This window comes from Fundulus heteroclitus, chromosome 11, assembly GCF_011125445.2.
Source record: "Fundulus heteroclitus isolate FHET01 chromosome 11, MU-UCD_Fhet_4.1, whole genome shotgun sequence".
NCBI lineage: Eukaryota > Metazoa > Chordata > Actinopteri > Cyprinodontiformes > Fundulidae > Fundulus > Fundulus heteroclitus.
The window spans coordinates 8,638,765-8,659,987 of NC_046371.1; the positions used below are offsets into that span (position 1 = coordinate 8,638,765).

The window sequence follows — 21,223 nt, forward strand, 5'->3', positions numbered from 1 at the left end:
AGAGTATTTTAGCTTTGCTTAAAGAAGTAACGTCCAAAATCTCACCACTACGTGGAGTTTTGGACGTCTGGCAAGCCATGCATCTCTCTACCTCCATAATCACCAGACCAGTTATCCATTTCAATTGTACAGTTTTTGGCAAAAAAAGAATGCACTGAATGTACACGAGGATTACCATGGGCAGCTCACAAGCCTGCCAGGTTGCATTAAACAATTCTGTGTTAGCTGGGCTAACAGTGTAATGCCATTTTTTGCACCGAATCATATTTTGTGACTCCACAAGAACAAACATAGAGCCCCTCAAGAGCATAGAGTTGATATGCAGTCTACTTAAACCTCCTAACGTGCATGAGCTGCATATTCACTCTGCTTGAATTGCTCTTTAAAATCCTTTGAAGGGTTCTAAATATTATTCACGTCTGACCCAAATTGGCTGGGTTTAAAAGCCCAACTATAAACTTTTATAATAGTAAATTACAATAAGCTTTAGTTCCAGTACCACAGGTGAGCAGCGCGTATGCATGCATCCAACCTAGGTTCCTGTCCCGGGGGCAAACATCAGGCACAGCGAATGTGGTGAGGTGTATTTTTCACCATATATGTGTGTGCATGTTGGGGTGGGACTCTCCAGTCGGCCCTCTTGCTTCCCCGGGTCCGTTGAGTCATGTGCAGGACTTAGTCTAAGAGTGCAACAAAAACTTAGCCAAGGAAACAGAATTGAAAGTTTCACCTTTGCAAAAGGAGAGAAGTTGCACCAGCCAACACCTGCGAGCAACAACTCTGTCCTTTTCCTTGTGCATGCTCTTTTTATTAACTTCAAAGGGGAGGGTCTCACAGAGTTACATGAGCGAATGACACACCTTAACAATACTTCTACCCTATATGGGGTTGCTTCTTTGGCTGCCTTGTTCTGGTTCTTCCGGTCATTGCTTGCAGGCTGCTACACTACACTGGTTCTTCCGGTCATCGCCTGCAAGCCGCTGACCACAACCCCAAACCTTGAGCTACCAACAAAAGGTTTTGGAAGACAGAAACCCGTCTTGCAAATTCCAAGAATTCCAAATTCTTTTACCAACAGGCCCGGTTTTGAAGCTTTCTGCCAGCTATCTTAAAAGCATATTAATTAAACACATGTTAAACCTTCATAAAAGTGTAAGAAACGGATCAAAGTTAATACATTCCACAGCCCCCTCCAGCCTTAGTCTCAGATGTTATATTATCAGCAGTTCAAAAAGGCACTGTTCGAGTTCACAGGTGTCATGAGTGGGTCCGGGCGGGCTTACAGTGTCCTGTTTACATAGCATCCAGGAGAATTTGAGACAGCCAGCTCCAAGGCTAGCCATCATGACACAAAAAAAAACCAAATCATAAATATATTTTGAATTTTCTTTGGAAGAATATTGTTTCGAGCTGGAAATATCACCTGTGCAGTTCTAAACTTTACCAAATCCATACCTTTCATAAGTTGTGATTTAAAAAAAAAAAGCAAGTTTGTGTGTTAATAATACTATTGGTGCATAATAATATTATGCACCATCCTATTTGCCTTCTGCAGATTTTTGTTGATAACCTTTGCATGTGTTACCCCAGACTTCAACATAATAATCTAAATATGGTTGTGACATGATAAAGTAAAGATTACACAAAGTTTTGTTGTTCAAGATATTAGTGTTTAATATGGGGTTTCCAGCAGAGCTTGTGGTCCAAAACTACTCCTAGAAATATATTTTCAAAGACTGACAATTAATATATTATCAATTTCCAGTTTAACAGTTGTATTCATTTCTGGATTTGTAAACAACATAAATTTGGTTTTAGATCAATTTAAATATTATTTATTCCTGTCAAACAAACCACCAACCTCCAAAAGCTGCTTTAACTTATCAGAACAAAAAATTATACTGTATTATCTGTAAATACAACAAAATTCAATACACTTGTCAGACTCTTCGGACCCTCCTCTTACCTCAGACAAAACAGATCAACCAGCTGCTGTAAAAAACAGATTAAATTTCTAAGGAATTGTGTAGAATCATAAGCCAAGGCAAAAAAAAAAAATAATTACACATGTCTCACCTGGGTTCTTTTTGCATAGATTATATATGTCTTTCTTACGTCTTTGCGGGTTATCACAGGGTACTCTGGTTCCCTCATACTTTACAAAAATATGTTAGGCCGATTACTGACAATTGCCTCATTGTGTCCTTTGATGGATTTATGACATGTTGAGGATTGTCATCTACCTCTTAGCCATTGACAACTGGAGACAGTCACCAAAGTAACTAGAATTACTAGAAAATGGATGAACAGATGCATTTACACCTAGAAAAAAAGATCAGAAAATTAAACAAAACAAAAGCTTGATGATCCCCACATAAACATGTGGGAAAATGTGGCATGATGTTATTAAACGGCGCAAATCCTTTAGAAAAGGGAAGATAGTAAAAAAAAAAAGTTCCATGACATCAAATATCTTGTTTAGAGTTGATCTGTAATCTCAAATTCATCAGAAATATGAATTACTGACAATACTTAAAGGTAAAATACAACTTCTTTACAGGGTGTAATTTTTATAAAGCGGCAAAGATGAAAATTTGAAACATTCATTTGCATCAAAAAGTAACCAAGATGTTGAATTTGCTTATGCATAACTCAATTTATAGAAACACACAAACAAGAAAGAAATAAAAAATAACAGGTTTGATAAATATCCTTAATTTATATTACATTTAAATATTTGCTGAAAATAATATTACTGTATGTCAAGGGCAAAGATAGACCATTGCATTGATTTGAAAGCTTTCTTTTTGTATACAATCCCTTCATGTTAAATAAAGTTAATTAAGACATAAAACACATGAACATTTTATTTATTTTAGTTTATCTGTTAGAGAATAAAAATAAACAGTCCAACAAGCAGATGGAGTAGACCTAATTTGAACTGAGATGCACTACTGGTTGTGGTTCTAGTAGTAGCTGTAGGTTTTGAGACTGGCTTTATGATTGTAGTAGTAGGTGTAGATTTTGTTGTTGGGGCAGTAGTTGCGGTTGTTGGAGTTGTGGTGGTTGGAGCCGAAGTTGTGGTGGTGCGAGCAGCAGTTGTGGTGGTTGGAGCCATAGTTGTTGTTGTTGTTGGTGCTGTGGTTGTGGTTGACGGAGAAGAATTTGTGGTGGAAGAGGCAGCAGTTGTAGTTGTTGGAGCCACAGTTGTGGTGGTTGCTGCTGCAGTTGTGGTTGTTGGAGCCGAAGTTGTTGTGGAGAGAGTAGCAGTTGTGGTTGTCCCAGTTGTACTTGGTTGAGCAGTTGTTGTTGTTGTAGAAGCTGAAGATGTGATGGAGGGAGCAGCAGTTGTGGTTGTTGAAGCCACAGTTGTGGTGGTTGCTGCTGCAGTTGTGGTTGTTGGAGCAGAAGTTGTGGTGGGGGGTATAGTAGTTGTGGTTGTTGGAGCAGCAGTTGTGGTTGACGGAGCCAAAGTTGTAGTAGTTGGTTGAGTAGTCGTGGTGGTTGGAGCTGAAGTTGTGGTGGAGGAAGCAGCAGTTGTGGTGGTTGGACCCAGAGTTGTGGTGGTTGGTGCTGCGGTTGTGGTTGTCAGAGAAGAAGTTGTGGTGGAGGGAGTAGCAGTTGTGGTTGTTGGAGCCAGAGTTGTGGTGGTTGGTGCTGCGGTTGTGGTTGTCGGAGAAGAAGTTGTGGTGGAGGGAGTAGCAGTTGTGGTTGTTGGAGCCAGAGTTGTAGTGGTTGCTGCTGCAGTTGTAGTTGTTGGAGCCAGAGTTGTGGTGGTTGGTGCTGCGGTTGTGGTTGTCGGAGAAGTTGTGGTGGAGGAGGCAGCAGTTGTAGTTGTTGGAGCCATAGTTGTAGTGGTTGGTTCTGCAGTTGTGGTTGTTGGAGACAAAGTTGTGGTGGAGGGAGCAGCAGTTGTGGTTGTTGGAGTCACAGATGTGGTGGTTGGTACTGCAGTTGTGGTTGTTGGAGACAAAGTTGTGGTGGAGGGAGCAGCAGTTGTGGTTGTTGGAGCCATAGTTGTGATGGAGGGGGTAGCAGTTGTGGTTGTCCCAGTTGTACTTGGTTGAGCAGTTGTTGTTGTTGTAGAAGCTGAAGATGTGGTGGTTGCTGCTGCAGTTGTGGTTGTTGGAGCAGAAGTTGTTGTGGGGGGTATAGTAGTTGTGGTTGTTGGAGCAGCAGTTGTGGTTGACGGAGCCAAAGTTGTAGTAGTTGGTTGAGTAGTCGTGGTGGTTGGAGCTGAAGTTGTGGTGGAGGAAGCAGCAGTTGTGGTGGTTGGAGCCAGAGTTGTGGTGGTTGGGTGCTGCGGTTGTGGTTGTCGGAGAAGAAGTTGTGGTGGAGGGAGTAGCAGTTGTGGTTGTTGGAGCCAGAGTTGTGGTGGTTGGTGCTGCGGTTGTGGTTGTCGGAGAAGAAGTTGTGGTGGAGGGAGTAGCAGTTGTGGTTGTTGGAGCCAGAGTTGTAGTGGTTTGCTGCTGCAGTTGTAGTTGTTGGAGCCAGAGTTGTGGTGGTTGGTGCTGCGGTTGTGGTTGTCGGAGAAGTTGTGGTGGAGGAGGCAGCAGTTGTAGTTGTTGGAGCCATAGTTGTAGTGGTTGGTTCTGCAGTTGTGGTTGTTGGAGACAAAGTTGTGGTGGAGGGAGCAGCAGTTGTGGTTGTTGGAGCCACAGGTGTAGTGGTTGCTGCTGCAGTTGTGGTTGTTGGAGCAGCAGTTGTGGTTGTTGGAGCAGCAGTTGTGGTGGTTGGTGCTGCAGTTGTGGTTGTCGGAGAAGAAGTTGTGGTGGAGGAGGCAGCAGTTGTAGTTGTTGGAGTAAAAGTTGTGGTGAAGGGAGCAGCAGTTGTGGTTGTTGGAGCCACAGATGTGGTGGTTGGTGCTGCAGTTGTGGTTGTTGGAGCCGACGTTGTAGTGGTTGGTGCTGCAGTTGTGGTTGTTGGAGCCGACGTTGTAGTGGTTGGTGCTTCGGTTGTGGTACTTGGAGCCACAGAAGTGGTGGTTGGTACTGAGGTTGTGGTTGTTGGAGCAGAAGTTGTGGTGGAGGGTGCAGCAGTTGTCGTTGTTGGAGCCACAGTTGTAGTGGTTGGTGCAGCAGTTGTGGTTGTTAGAGCCGAAGTTGTGGTGGAGGGAGTTGCAGTTGTGGTTGTTACAGTTGTGGTTGTTGGAGCAACAGTTGTAGTGGTCGGTGTTGCAGTTGTGGTAGTTGGAGCCACAGTTGTGGTAGAGGGAGCAACAGTTGTGGTTGTTGGAGCTAAAGTTGTGGTGGAGGGAGCAGCAGTTGTGGTTGTTGCAGTTGTGGTTGTTGGAGCAACAGTTGTAGTGGTCGGTGTTGCAGTTGTGGTAGTTGGAGCCACAGTTGTGGTGGAGGGAGCAGCTGTTGTGGTTGTTGGAGCTAAAGTTGTGGTGGAGGGAGCAGCAGTTGTGGTTGTTGGAGCCACAGTTGTAGTGGTCGGTGTTGCAGTTGTGGTAGTTGGAGCCACAGTTGTGGTGGAGGGAGCAGCAGTTGTGGTTGTTGGGGCTAAAGTTGTGGTGGAGGGTGCAGCAGTTGTCGTTGTTGGAGCCACAGTTGTAGTGGTTGGTGCAGCAGTTGTGGTTGTTAGAGCCGAAGTTGTGGTGGAGGGAGTTGCAGTTGTGGTTGTTACAGTTGTGGTTGTTGGAGCAACAGTTGTAGTGGTCGGTGTTGCAGTTGTGGTAGTTGGAGCCACAGTTGTGGTAGAGGGAGCAACAGTTGTGGTTGTTGGAGCTAAAGTTGTGGTGGAGGGAGCAGCAGTTGTGGTTGTTGGAGCCACAGTTGTAGTGGTCGGTGTTGCAGTTGTGGTAGTTGGAGCCACAGTTGTGGTGGAGGGAGCAGCAGTTGTGGTTGTTGGAGCTAAAGTTGTGGTGGAGGGTGCAGCAGTTGTCGTTGTTGGAGCCACAGTTGTAGTGGTTGGTGCAGCAGTTGTGGTTGTTAGAGCCGAAGTTGTGGTGGAGGGAGTTGCAGTTGTGGTTGTTACAGTTGTGGTTGTTGGAGCAACAGTTGTGGTTGACGGAGCCAAAGTTGTAGTAGTTGGTTGAGTAGTCGTGGTGGTTGGAGCTGAAGTTGTGGTGGAGGAAGCAGCAGTTGTGGTGGTTGGACCCAGAGTTGTGGTGGTTGGTGCTGCGGTTGTGGTTGTCAGAGAAGAAGTTGTGGTGGAGGGAGTAGCAGTTGTGGTTGTTGGAGCCAGAGTTGTGGTGGTTGGTGCTGCGGTTGTGGTTGTCGGAGAAGAAGTTGTGGTGGAGGGAGTAGCAGTTGTGGTTGTTGGAGCCAGAGTTGTAGTGGTTGCTGCTGCAGTTGTAGTTGTTGGAGCCAGAGTTGTGGTGGTTGGTGCTGCGGTTGTGGTTGTCGGAGAAGTTGTGGTGGAGGAGGCAGCAGTTGTAGTTGTTGGAGCCATAGTTGTAGTGGTTGGTTCTGCAGTTGTGGTTGTTGGAGACAAAGTTGTGGTGGAGGGAGCAGCAGTTGTGGTTGTTGGAGTCACAGATGTGGTGGTTGGTACTGCAGTTGTGGTTGTTGGAGACAAAGTTGTGGTGGAGGGAGCAGCAGTTGTGGTTGTTGGAGCCATAGTTGTGATGGAGGGGGTAGCAGTTGTGGTTGTCCCAGTTGTACTTGGTTGAGCAGTTGTTGTTGTTGTAGAAGCTGAAGATGTGGTGGTTGCTGCTGCAGTTGTGGTTGTTGGAGCAGAAGTTGTTGTGGGGGGTATAGTAGTTGTGGTTGTTGGAGCAGCAGTTGTGGTTGACGGAGCCAAAGTTGTAGTAGTTGGTTGAGTAGTCGTGGTGGTTGGAGCTGAAGTTGTGGTGGAGGAAGCAGCAGTTGTGGTGGTTGGAGCCAGAGTTGTGGTGGTTGGTGCTGCGGTTGTGGTTGTCGGAGAAGAAGTTGTGGTGGAGGGAGTAGCAGTTGTGGTTGTTGGAGCCAGAGTTGTGGTGGTTGGTGCTGCGGTTGTGGTTGTCGGAGAAGAAGTTGTGGTGGAGGGAGTAGCAGTTGTGGTTGTTGGAGCCAGAGTTGTAGTGGTTGCTGCTGCAGTTGTAGTTGTTGGAGCCAGAGTTGTGGTGGTTGGTGCTGCGGTTGTGGTTGTCGGAGAAGTTGTGGTGGAGGAGGCAGCAGTTGTAGTTGTTGGAGCCATAGTTGTAGTGGTTGGTTCTGCAGTTGTGGTTGTTGGAGACAAAGTTGTGGTGGAGGGAGCAGCAGTTGTGGTTGTTGGAGCCACAGGTGTAGTGGTTGCTGCTGCAGTTGTGGTTGTTGGAGCAGCAGTTGTGGTTGTTGGAGCAGCAGTTGTGGTGGTTGGTGCTGCAGTTGTGGTTGTCGGAGAAGAAGTTGTGGTGGAGGAGGCAGCAGTTGTAGTTGTTGGAGTAAAAGTTGTGGTGAAGGGAGCAGCAGTTGTGGTTGTTGGAGCCACAGATGTGGTGGTTGGTGCTGCAGTTGTGGTTGTTGGAGCCGACGTTGTAGTGGTTGGTGCTGCAGTTGTGGTTGTTGGAGCCGACGTTGTAGTGGTTGGTGCTTCGGTTGTGGTACTTGGAGCCACAGAAGTGGTGGTTGGTACTGAGGTTGTGGTTGTTGGAGCAGAAGTTGTGGTGGAGGGTGCAGCAGTTGTCGTTGTTGGAGCCACAGTTGTAGTGGTTGGTGCAGCAGTTGTGGTTGTTAGAGCCGAAGTTGTGGTGGAGGGAGTTGCAGTTGTGGTTGTTACAGTTGTGGTTGTTGGAGCAACAGTTGTAGTGGTCGGTGTTGCAGTTGTGGTAGTTGGAGCCACAGTTGTGGTAGAGGGAGCAACAGTTGTGGTTGTTGGAGCTAAAGTTGTGGTGGAGGGAGCAGCAGTTGTGGTTGTTGCAGTTGTGGTTGTTGGAGCAACAGTTGTAGTGGTCGGTGTTGCAGTTGTGGTAGTTGGAGCCACAGTTGTGGTGGAGGGAGCAGCTGTTGTGGTTGTTGGAGCTAAAGTTGTGGTGGAGGGAGCAGCAGTTGTGGTTGTTGGAGCCACAGTTGTAGTGGTCGGTGTTGCAGTTGTGGTAGTTGGAGCCACAGTTGTGGTGGAGGGAGCAGCAGTTGTGGTTGTTGGGGCTAAAGTTGTGGTGGAGGGTGCAGCAGTTGTCGTTGTTGGAGCCACAGTTGTAGTGGTTGGTGCAGCAGTTGTGGTTGTTAGAGCCGAAGTTGTGGTGGAGGGAGTTGCAGTTGTGGTTGTTACAGTTGTGGTTGTTGGAGCAACAGTTGTAGTGGTCGGTGTTGCAGTTGTGGTAGTTGGAGCCACAGTTGTGGTAGAGGGAGCAACAGTTGTGGTTGTTGGAGCTAAAGTTGTGGTGGAGGGAGCAGCAGTTGTGGTTGTTGGAGCCACAGTTGTAGTGGTCGGTGTTGCAGTTGTGGTAGTTGGAGCCACAGTTGTGGTGGAGGGAGCAGCAGTTGTGGTTGTTGGAGCTAAAGTTGTGGTGGAGGGTGCAGCAGTTGTCGTTGTTGGAGCCACAGTTGTAGTGGTTGGTGCAGCAGTTGTGGTTGTTAGAGCCGAAGTTGTGGTGGAGGGAGTTGCAGTTGTGGTTGTTACAGTTGTGGTTGTTGGAGCAACAGTTGTAGTGGTCGGTGTTGCAGTTGTGGTAGTTGGAGCCACAGTTGTGGTAGAGGGAGCAACAGTTGTGGTTGTTGGAGCTAAAGTTGTGGTGGAGGGAGCAGCAGTTGTCGTTGTTGGAGCCACAGTTGTAGTGGTCGGTGTTGCAGTTGTGGTAGTTGGAGCCACAGTTGTGGTGGAGGGAGCAGCAGTTGTGGTTGTTGGAGCTAAAGTTGTGGTGGAGGGTGCAGCAGTTGTCGTTGTTGGAGCCACAGTTGTAGTGGTTGGTGCAGCAGTTGTGGTTGTTAGAGCCGAAGTTGTGGTGGAGGGAGTTGCAGTTGTGGTTGTTACAGTTGTGGTTGTTGGAGCAACAGTTGTAGTGGTCGGTGTTGCAGTTGTGGTAGTTGGAGCCACAGTTGTGGTAGAGGGAGCAGCAGTTGTGGTTGTTGCAGTTGTGGTTGTTGGAGCCACAGTTGTAGTGGTTGGTGCTGCTGTTGTGGTTGTTGGTTGCGCAGTTGTGGTTATTGGAGCCACAGTTGTAGTGGTTGCTTCTGTAGCAGTTGGTGTGGTTGTAGTGGTTGGAGGAGCTTTTGTTGTAGTAGTTGGTGTGGCTGTGGTGGTTGGTTTGGCTGTAGTGGTCACTGCTCTTGGATCATTGCACAAACTCGTTGAACAGCAGGTCGGTCCGCTGGTGATCGATCCAACATTCTGCATGAAAGGTAAACTCCCCAGACTTGAAGCAGCTGCACATGTGTTTGGGCTTGCACAGCCCAGGGCTAGAACTGTGTTTGTACCATCACTCACTGTTGTCATAAAAAGCAGAAAATAGTTACACAAATAGTTAATTTTATCAACAACTCATTCAAAATAAAGTTAATAGGCGAGTACCAATGTTTGTGCTGTCTGGTATTTTGCATGTGTTTCCCAAATATTTAGCATTAATAAAATGTTATTTTGTTCTTGTTTTGATCATTACAGTCGGGATTGCACTATGATTTGTCCAAACTATAAAACCTGAAAACTCACAAGTTGCTGTGATGCAGCTGGTCTCTACTCCTGAACATGGTATTGGGGTGGCGCACTGTGAAGTGGTGGGATCACAAACAATGCACTGAAGGGAGTTTGGTGACTGAGGAGGAGGGGCTGAAAAAAAAAACACAATTGAAGAGAATCATCATTAAGAAAAAAATAATTACTAAATTAAAAAATGAGGATCTGATTTATTTAAAACTCACAAGACAAAGTTTGTGAGTTGCAGTTATCAGTGTTGCAGCACTGAGCAGATGCAATTGCGCCTTGCAAACCCAAGTTGACTGAAAATGTCGCACTGCCTGTGGCCGGACACAATGAGGATGGTGCACAGGCTTTGTAAATTTGTGTTACTGAAGTTCCATCTTGGTTTGCTGTAAAGTGAAAGAACAGTTTATTGGTTTTGATTGAAAACACACACAATCTCAGTTCATACAGTGCATTCAAACATAAGCGTAAGCAGAAAAATACCTAGGATGTTAGCCGTTATGCACATCGTCTCTGAGCCACATGGTATTGGTACTGTGTTAGAACAAGACTGATCTGTGCAGGTGATACACTGCAGGGCTCCAGCTGTAACCAGGAGAAAGAAAGAAATTAAACATAATTGTTTCAAATATGAGGAACCAGTAGAATATTATGCCTTAGAAATCTAACACTGATTAGATTGTTCATGATGTTAAATTTTTAAATGAAAAGACAGTATGATTAGTTTGAAACTGTAGGTGTATATGTTAAGTACCCAATATTTCATCTGAAATCTTAGATCTGAAATCTTAAAACGAGACAAAAATAAAATTCTATGTAATCTTTGAATGGCTTACTTTTAGTAAGCCACGGGAACCCCCCCCCCCCCCCCCAAAAAAAAAAAAAAATTAATAAAAAAAAAATATAAACAATTAAAATACAATATCCTAACACCAGTGGAACAATGTACCTCAAATTATTTTCAATATCAAACAATATCCCGTTGATTATCATACCTCATGAGAAATACATCAATAAATGATGTTTAGGGAATCAATTTTAAGTAGAAAGATATAAACATTAGATAACATATAACACTCTTGATTTGCATGATTATCTTCTACAAAACACTGACAAGATTCTGTTTTGTATGGATACAATTCATTAAAATATGTTTAAGAAAATACATTTACAGTTATTTGAGAAATCCCCAAACTGTTTGTTTATTAATCAAACAACAAGGTTAAATTACAGCTGGAAAAAAAAGATGTATGATTTCCCATTCTGGTATCTTTTAACTTTAGAAGGAAAAAAGAACGGCAAGTAAAATAACAAATTTTACCCGTGCAGAAGAGCGCCCAGACGAGAGTGAGAGAAAAGATCAGCTTCATTTTGATGTTCAGGTTGATCCTGCAGGCTCGTTCTCCTAAATTCTGATACAGTCCAGAGCTGCACTACACTTTATATGCTACACAGATGACCTCAATGGACAGGTATGTTTCCATTGTCATAGTGGCACAACCCAAAAACCTTTTCATTTAATTCGTCAAACTATCCTAAAAAAAAGTGAACACACCTTAACACACCTTTTACTACGTCTGTTTTGAACATGGTCATCAACTACAATTACACATAATTAAACTGCTGGAATGCAGCTCTCCCAGAACAGGCTTTTCAAAATGAAGTCCCTAACATTGTGTGTGTTCTTTTCCTATTGTTCAAGACATGGCATGGCTTTGCTCTTTTTCCAGCCATGAAACCAATAATTTTAATTAGCTTGACTTCTTTTCAATGAGCTTCCTTTAATTATTAAAGTTAGGCTCATTCATGTGTATTACTGGACATGACATCACATGGCTACGGCATGAAACACAGGTGTCATTGCTATGCATTGAGTCAGGGCTGCTGCAGAAGCAGAAATGGCGTCAGAGGTTTCTTTTAAAGGCCAATGAACTTTTATAAGCATAAAGACATATTGTTTTAACAGTTTGACTTGAATGCAATTGAAATCTAATTGACACAAAATGTAATTTGCAAGAAATTCTAGGAAAGATAAGCAAGGTAACCAGGTTTGCCATGAAAGGTAGTATAGTGTTTAAAATACTAAAAGACAGAATCTGAATTTCTGAACCTTTTAGCAATAAAATAATGTTTTAAACTAGTGGAACTGGACATGCCCCGCCTGCGATTTGACTTAAAGAAAATAGGGTTTATGTCTTACTTCCTCCTTAATGAACGTGTATAAATTTACAACTGACAGCTTTTTATTTTTCATCCTCTCCCTTGCTGTTACCTTTTCCCTTCAGCTGTCTCTATGTGTTTCCTTGACAGTCTGGGGGTAAGGGGACGTCTACTTGTAGTCTAGAAGCTTCAGCGAGGCAACCTGTCCAAGCAGCACAGACTGTGTGGATTTTTTTTTTTTAAATCTCGAGACCCAAATAGATGTTTGGCTCTTAATCATTACCTTAGGAGCACCGTGACATACTCGGAAGGAACCCGATGCCCAGAGTTGCCTCTGAAAATCTTTTCTAATGGTAAACAAGACATAGATCTTTCCAATGATATGTCTGTTTTTACTTTAAGAGTTTAATAAAAAAAACTCTCAAAAAGTATTTGTACTAATTTCAGTAATCAAAATAAATCAAAAGTGGTTGGAACAGCTGCTGTGGATGTAGTTGTCGGTGTGGCTGTAGTGCACATATGTCAAAGTCAAGGCCTTTGTTGTTTATCTATGGCCCCCTGGATGATATTTAATTACTATTAGAACTGGCCCACAGGCCACAGCTGCTTGTGCGCGCTGCTGCGACTTCACGGGCTACCGTTGCATTGTGGGGAATGTAGTGTTGATGCGTGTGTTGCACGCACCAACACTACATTCCTAGGGGAGAATATGATTGTGTTTTTCTTTTATTTTAACTTTTTGTTGTGCTTTGCATGTTTGTACAGTTTTGGTTTCCCCCACCCCCGGTTGTCCAATATGGCCCCACACTCCATCTTTGACACAAGGGGGAGCAAGCAACTCAAAAACCCAAACAGCAAGACAATCAAATCCAAGATGTTTTATTTCAACAAAAGCCGCCGTAATAGTGGCACGATAAAACAGTCCCTTTCCCTTTTTTTAAAGTCCAAGATTCAATAATTGCCTTTAAAAGTCACCAATTACAGGCCAGAAGGTACAGTTTTTGATAAATTCTCCTTCTGTAAATGGTTTTGCAACCTCTTTTGCCACAATAAAGCTAGCCTTGACAGCAGCCTCGCTTTGTGATTTGGCATATGTGAACATAGCCTGCCTGGACTTAAGGCCTCGTTTTAATTCTTCCACCTTCTGTAACCTTTGTTCCGTGTCCATATTCTTGTCTTTGTCTGTGTGTTTCTGAGAAGTTTGATAGTTCCTTCTTAGATTATATTCTTTCAATACAGCCAAACTTTCTCCACACAGAAGACACACAGGTTTGCCTTTTACCTCCGTGAACATGTAGTCTGCCTCCCACCTGGCTTATAACCCCCTGTTCTCAGCGTTGACCTTGCTTTTTGCCATTTTTAAGGAGGGGGGGCACTTTAAAGTTGATCTCTGCTCTGATTGCTGATGAACAATGAAGCCACTTGTTTGCGCTGCTGTAACTTCGTGGGCTACCTTTGCATTGTGGGGGTGGAACTGATCCTGCAGGTGACAGAGAGGAACACGCTGCCGAGCGAGGGGCAGGTGGAATCCGCACGGCAGGCACAGAATAGCGGGAGGTGGACAGACGGCACAGAATAGCGGGAGGTGGACAGACGGCACAGTCAGGGCAGAGGTCTGCGCCTGTAAGTAGCGCTCTGTTTCAATCAGAGAGTATCGGCAGGAAATAAGTTTGTTCGTTTAAATGACCTGTTCTTTTGTACGACTCATTTAAGAATTACACAACACTTTCTCACACTGCTGTCGCTAGTAGTCTCACCAGTGCTTGGGTGCGCCGCCTGCTCCAGGTTAATCCTGTCATCTGCCTGCTCCTGTGAAGATCATCTGACCAAGTCTGTCTCTGCCTGCTTCATCTGGTCTTCTGCCTGTCTCTGCATTGATCAATCTGGTCTGCCTGTCATCATCATCCTTTTAATAAACCTTTTTAAGAATAAACTGAAATGTGTCCGGCTTGTATTTCACTGGCATTATACAACAGAGGGCTACTGGGAAGGTGGAACAAAACTCTTGCTTGGAAACCCTTATTGCTGCTCATCTGATTATGTTTCAGTTTCCTAAAAAGGAAATTTTAAAATTGCCTGTGCATATTTTTAGTTATCTGGTTCATGGAAACAGCAAACAAGCTTAAATCGGAGGCAACTGGATTTTTGTTCAGTATTTTTTCTGAAAACATCTCGACACCTATCCAGGAGTCTTTGTCAGTTCTAGCAGGTCACACTTCAGCAACCTGCAGTTGGTGTGCTTCCATTTTTAAAGGACATTGAAGCCCAGTCTAAGGCACAGTCTAAGTAAGATGCAAATCAATGACTCACCCTTCACTTTCCTGGGTCATTAGAAGTTATTACTTGGTGTGAGTGGAGTACTTGGTCACCTGAATAATGAAACTGCTTATCTAATCTTTGGAAAGAGTTAACAGACAGTTGTACGCAATGGGGAGTTGGAAACGCAATCCTCCCCCTGTTCAGTGTTGTTTTTTTTCTCTTTTGACCGAGATGGCTTCCTTCTCCACTCTTTCAAACCATCCCTCACCTCAGGTCAAAAGTCTGGGTGTCATCCTTGATTGTATGTTGTTCTTCTTGTCTCACATAAACAACCTTATCGCTCTGCTTACTTTCACTTACGCAATATCAATTGCTTTCTCCCTTGGTTCCCCAGTACTCTGGTTCATAGTCTGGTCACTTCCCGCATTGATTACGGTAATTCTCTTCCTTTCTGTCTTCCTCAAAAACCCCTTCACAAGCTTCAGGCATCATTTCTAGAACCCCCTCTTTCATATCACATCATTCCAGTCCTTCAGCAGCTCCACTGGCTACCTGTCAAGTTCAGAATTCACTTCAAAATCCTCCAACCTACTTTTAAAGGTATTCACAATCTCTCCCCTCCATATCTCTCTGATTTACTTTAAATTTCATCTCCCTCTCGCATACTTAGATCCTCTTCTACCACTCACTCGTTGTTCCTTCCGCCCATCTTAGCACCATGGGGAGCAGAGCTTTTTCTTGGTCTGCGCCCACACTCTGGAATTCACTCCCCCTGACATCTGCAATACCGAGTCTTTATCCTTGTTCAAATCAAAACTGAAAACCCACATGTTCAAGATTGCCTTTTTATTATGATATTCTGTTACTTTCCTGTGTGTAGTTTGTGTTGTTTCTTTTAGTTATGACAATGTTGCTTTTACCATCTATTGTTTTTACCTGTACAGTGTCCCTGGGTGTTTTGAAAGGCGCTTGAAATAAAATGTATTATTATTTGTTCTCCATGTCGAAAATCTGGACATCATTGTCTTGAAAAGAGTATCCTTTGTTCTTGAGTTGCAAGTGGACTGCTGTATCTTGCCCTGAGCTGCTGGCCCTCCTGTGCTGCTCCATGGGTTTATGTAGCTGTTGTTTGGTTTCTCCGATGTAGGAGTCTAGACAGTCCTCGCTGCAGACACTACGCCGCTCAGCTGTGGTTTGGGTGTTCTGTCTTTGGGATGAAACAGTTTTTGTCTGAGAGTGTTATTAGGTTTGAAATGTACCAGTATGTTGTATTTCGATCAAATTCTCCCGAGTTTTGCAGAAACTCCTGACACACAGGGAATGAAAATATTTTTGCGTCTCTGTTTTCTCCTCTGTGTCTGACATTAATGAAGTCCTATCAACAGCAATAAAGGCGCAAAAGTTCAGGGTTAATTTTCAAATCCCGTTTTAGCAGTGCTGGTATAGTCAAATAGGCGTGCTGAGGGTGTGTGACATTGTTTTTGATCACTGACGCTGTAAACATGGGAACACACCCATTCATTGAGGTCATGTGTGCAGTATTCAAAGTGCAGCAGGGCTCTTTGAGGTTTGTATCATTATCAGTAGAACTGCCCCGCAGAATCCACCTGAACATCACAATCAGTGACATGCGGTAGGGTTCATAGCTGGTGAGGCACTGACGTCATCAGAGTCAGATTTGCAAATATATACACTCTACAGCATGGGTCTTCAACGTGTTCCAGGCCAAGTACTCCCAAACAGATGGTGAGATGGAGCGGGGACCCCCTAATTATATATACTGTATAAAATTGTGTTATATCAAACTGGTCCTATAGTGCCATGTGTAAATGTACCTTGTTATTGTGCATTCAATACTAAGATACTCAAATAATACACAGGTTCATATATTCATGTTTTTATTTTTATTTTAATTAGTGGAAAAAAATTGCAGGGGGGGGGGGGGTATAAGAAAATGTCCAATCAACCAAAACTTTCGCGACCCCCATGCAGTACCTCCGCGGACGCCCTAGGGGTCGCGGACCCCCTGTTGAAGACCCCTGCTCTACAGAGTAGACTCGTTGCAAAGTGCTGAAGGAGACTGATTGAGTCAAATCAAATCACCAAGAGACATGAAAAAATATTGATTCTTTGATGAAAAAAATTTAAAATAAATTATTTGTCATTTGATTGGTAACAGTTTATGAGTTATCAAAAGTACCATTATCACTAAAGGAGGCAGAGGAATAACTAAACATCTGACACAGAGAGCAGGAGATAGGGGTAGACTTAGACAGAAACAGAGAAGCAGAGGACAGAGTAAGGGGGAAGCCATTGTGAAGCTAAAGCTAGGCTAGCATCCTTTGCCAGAAAAGCAAACCGTGTGAAACACGAGGAGTTCCCAAGCGTGATGTGCAGCAACAGAGAATGTTTTAAAAGTACTTATGTGTTAGAAACAGATGTTACAGCAAAGAGATTAAAGATAAAAGCGAGAGAGTCTGGAGCAACAGACAACAATTCACACCATGACCACAGGAAGAGACACAATACGCCATACCGCAAAAAGGAAGTGTTTTAGTCAAGTGGTATACATACCTTTTTCATGGAAAACAACTGTGGAGTGCTCATAAGAATGTAATAAAACACTGAACTAGAAATACAAAGAAACATTTGAGCCCTTTAAAGCCTGACCCTTCAAAAAATAGTTAGAATAATCACATTTTTAGAATGTTTATGTTTATTAAGCCTTTTGTTTATGATTTTGTTTTTGAATCACATTTTATACGGTAGGCTTTTTCTTTTTTTTTTTTTTAGAAATTTTGGCTCACAACAATGTGACTTTTATATAGAAAAACAAATCTTGCCCATAAAATCTAGAAAGTAAAGAACACTTCATGCAGTTTTTCTCTCATTTCTTTTAACCTACAACTTTTTACAGCCATATATTTCACATCGTGGTAGGCACCAAAACAGTTTCTGTCCTTGTTCAGGCAAATGTGTAAATTTTTTACATTAGACATGTGAAAAGTGATTGCCAGTGCAGTGCTTGCATCTCAGTCAGGTTTCACATGTTGGAAAATGATCAGTGCCATCCTTTCTGACATTGAGAGGTACACTGCAGCTTGATGTTTTACACCGTGGTGTTGTAGTCACTTATGCAAAAGATAGTGGTCTACCACTCTTGATTTTGACCTTTCCTGCACTTGTGAGAGAAGTGCCAACTGAAGCCTGAAATCTTCACAGAGGCATGGGTTTCGTTTAGGGTTGTAGCTTCAGGTGATCTCTTCTGTAAAGGTTCCAAGCATTGATGACTGCTACTGTAACAGTATACCACCATAAACATGTACCATCTTCAGCATCTGAAGCTGAACTTGTAAAGTGCAGATAACATAACAAGGATTCACCACACGTAATGCATCACTGTTTTATAAAGATTTACAGTGAATTTATATATTTGACCCCAGGAGCTGTGATGTCCTTTCCTGTTCAGCAAATACTTTTGTGAAGTCAAATAAATCTATCCACTAAATATAACAGAATCTGCACAATTACACACCATAAACCTTCAAAAAGGGTCGTTGTTTTGCTGATTTGATCTCATTTACAGCCTTTTATGGCATCTTACAAATTCCTGCTAGCATGTCCAGTCGAAGCAAGCTAACATCTTGTTGTGTAATTTGGGAGGCGCATTCTATGCTCTGATTGGAGAACCGTGCGTTGCATCACCAAGACTCATGCTAGCATCGGACACTGATTTTCACCTGCTTGCTACACAGGTTAGGGAAAACAAATAACTATGTAGATGGTATCAACGGAGAGGCTAATATCTGACGTATCGGATGCAAAAAAAACAGTAAGATGATAGGTTTTATTGATCAAAAGTTACACACAAAAATGTGTAACAAAAAAGGAGCTCTAACAGAATGGAGTGGTGGACAGTATTGAATGCTGCAATTAGGACCAATAATACCAGCACTGTGGTTCTTCCACAGATGCATTTATATGGATGTCATTAAACAACTTGACAAGGGTGGTCTCTGTACTGTGGTGGGCTCGGAAACCTGGTAGTGTAGATGCAGTTTATCTCTTCTGTTATATACCGGCTTGTAGATGGTTTATCTTTAATGTATCATCATTTTAGTTATTATGTGTCATGGTTTTCCTAAGTGATCTCAAAGCAGGAAACACAAAGAGGAGATCAAAAGTTTCCTTTTATTATAATCACAAAAGGTAACATACAGGTCTCCGTTTCCAGGGATTCTGACAACAGGTCAAACGAAATGGATAAAGTGTTTCATAATGTCAGGTGGGACTTAGTTATGGACATTTTAACAAAAGTTGTTCTTACTTGTGAGGTTTTGGAATCCGGGTCAGAGGATGGCTGGAGGAATAGAGGTAAGTAGTTGTTTTGAGGCGGACAGGTATTTATGGCATGGAAGTTTTGGACTCTTTTCATCTTTCAAGGCTTTTCTTCCACATAACAGTTCTCTTCAATGGCAGATCGAGGCAAGTGAGACAGCCAGGGGGAATGGGTCTTCACTTGGGGAAGAGTGAACAGGTAGGTTTGCTTGCTGGAGTGGATTTTGGTTTCTGACTGACTTTGCTCAGAGGTGTTGTAGCAAGTAGCTCGAAGGTAGAACCAAACCTTCAGGACCAAACATCCAACCAGGAGATGTCTGGTCTGGAGGAGCACATTTCCTATACTTTGTTGATAACAGAATATAATGGGAAACTAATTTTCAGTGCTGTTATTTCTCAACCCTTTCCAGAGGGCAATGAAAATGTGAATTATTCTTGGTATTTATTTATCTCAGAATGGTTCTTATATTTTAAACTTCATAGTCCATCGCTGAGCCTAGATCGGAGATGAGCGGCTGAGATCTCGCGAGAGCTGTGCGTAAGTATAATGGAGGCGTTCATGTAATTCAAATCAAACAAGCTAAGGTAAGAACGAACCAATAACTAAAAATAATACAAAGTTAAAGCCCAAACATTTACAACTGTCTTATTTTCTACGAGGGAACAAACTGGACGAAGAGACCGTGACGAGCCTGGAGTGCTACTTGGACGAGTGTTTTGATAGCATCGTGATGGGGAAGGCCCAGAAGCCTACAGCTGCTAGCACACCGTCACTTAAGCGCACTCGTTCTAATTCCACCAGTGCTTCTTCTTCCACTTTATCCCCAGACAGGAACTTCAGCGACATCTTGGAATCCATCGACAAGAAGCTTACCAGCCTTGATGCGCGTCTCGCCTTGGTAGAGGTTCTACACAAGGAGTTTCAGTCTCTCAGGGAGTCGGTGGAGTTTAGCCAAGCCCAGCTAACAGCTATGGCCGCCGAGAACGTCGCGCTGAGGGGGAAGGTTACGGAGCTGACCGAAGGGATTATCCAGCTTTCCGGCGAAAATAAGAAAATGAAGGAATCCATTCTGGACATACAGTCGCGAAGTATGAGAGATAATCTCGTCTTTGCAGGCATTCAGGAGCAGCAGGGAGAGATAGCAGAAGAAACGGTCCGGAACTTTCTCCAGCAGAAGCTAAAAATCCCGGCGGATCAGGTAAAAAACATCACTTTTCATCGAGTCCACCGGCTCGGAGGTAAGAAACCCGACAAAACCCGTCCTCGCCCGATCATAGCTAAATTTGAGCATTATAAACAAAAAGAATTCGTTAGAAGTTGCGGCAGGGAACTGAGAGGGACAGACTTTAGTGTTAATGATCAGTTTCCTAAGGAAATCCTAGATCGCAGGCGAGTGCTGTTCCCAATCAGGAAGAAATACATGATGGACGGCGTTAAAGCCACCATATCGGTTGACAGACTTTATATTAATGGACAGTTGTTCAGGGATCAGAAGATCACCCCTTGGCTTTATTAGTTACACCACAGGTGGACTTAAAGCATGTTTCAATGATTTAAAATAAATAAATAAAATAAATAAATAAATAAGACGCACAGATCGGTACACGGTGATAAATTAAATACACGCACAGCTAAAGAGTACGTTGGTATGGTTGGTGTTCACGGTTGGGTACAGAAGGCACGGGCTATGGTTTATCCCTTTACACACTCTCTTACTCTTTGCACTTTTTTATTTTTTTGTGTATTTCTATCTTATCTGTCTGCTTCTTTCCTGAACATCAGTCAATCACAAGCACATCATATGATGCTACCTGGGTCTATGTATGACTATTTTCTCAAGGGCATGCACCTTCTAACTTCTCACTCACATCTATGGCGAATGTAAAGTTTGTGACATGGAATGTGCATGGGGCTGGCACCAGAGAGAAAAAAATGAAGATCATTAACCAGCTTACTAGATTAAAGGCAGATGTTGTATTATTGCAAGAAACCCACAAATCAGCTACAAATGCAAGTGAGCTTAATTCACCTGAGTTCCCTAATGTGTTTGCGGCCTGCTATAACTCTAGACAGAGAGGTGTAGCAATCTTAATCCACAAAAGCGTTAGTTTTAAAATATTAGATAAAACTATAGATCCTGAAGGTAGATACATAATAATTAAAATAGCTATCCATAACCAGAAGCTATGTATTGTCAGTATATATGGTCCAAATGTTGATGACCCCTCTTTTTTCCACCAATTCTTCCTTGCACTTTCAAAACACGGGGATTGTTCACTAATTATAGGAGGTGACTTCAACTTTGGTTTAAATAACGATATAGACAGGTTGAATAAAACAGGGACTCAGCGTAGTTGGCAGTCAGTAAATGTAGTCAAACAATACATGAGTGATTTTGGTCTTTGCGATGCATGGCGTTCTCTTCATCCTATTAGTAAAGAATACACTTTTTTCTCAAATGTTCACCATTCGTACTCTCGTCTGGACTACTTTCTTATAAGTAGCTCACTGCTGTCGGTCGTTTCAGAGACGGTAATTCATCCTATTGCTATCAGTGATCACGCTCCTGTTACTCTCACCTTAATTAATAAAAAAATAACCACACAAAACAAAAGCTGGAGATTTAATACATCACTGCTTAAAGATGAAGAATTTATAAAATTCATTAAAGAACAGTGGGCTTCATACTTAGAATACAATGATCAACCAGGTACATCGGCATCGATATTGTGGGAAGCTGGAAAAGCAGTGATGAGAGGTAAAATAATTTCTTTCTCATCTCATAAAAAGAAAAAAGAAAACAAAAAGATTCAGGAATTAGAAGAAAAACTTAAGTTACTAGATTTATCTCAAGAAGAAGGGAAGTTAGGTAAAATCCGTGAAGTAAAATTAGAACTAAACCACTATATTGAAAAGCAAAAT

General features: G+C 43.0%; 1 protein-coding gene across 1 annotated transcript; it reads right to left on the reverse strand.

Annotated features, from left to right (window-relative positions):
• Nucleotides 1–1,546: 1,546 nt before the first annotated feature.
• On the reverse strand, nt 1,547–9,590 carry LOC118564626 (probable cyclin-dependent serine/threonine-protein kinase DDB_G0292550). Its single transcript, XM_036143508.1, has 5 exons — nt 9,553–9,590; nt 6,609–7,058; nt 5,980–6,332; nt 3,459–4,300; nt 1,547–3,416 (listed from the first exon to the last, which is right to left on the reverse strand). Exons 1-5 carry the CDS (start codon nt 9,588–9,590, stop codon nt 2,967–2,969), a joined length of 2,133 nt encoding a protein of 710 aa, XP_035999401.1. The 3' UTR covers nt 1,547–2,966.
• Nucleotides 9,591–21,223: the final 11,633 nt, after the last annotated feature.

Bases quoted from the DNA above. Each gene is read 5' to 3' on its own strand.
- LOC118564626 (XM_036143508.1), bottom strand. From the start codon at position 9,590: ATGTTCAGGAGTAGAGACCAGCTGCATCACAGCAACTT. The intron at 6,333-6,608 runs GTACAACTGGGA...CCACAACCGCAG, and splicing joins AACAACAACTGCTCAACCAA to CACCAACCACCACAACTCTG. The intron at 3,417-3,458 runs CACAACTGCTGC...TATACCCCCCAC, and splicing joins ACAACTTTGGCTCCGTCAAC to CACAACTTCTGCTCCAACAA.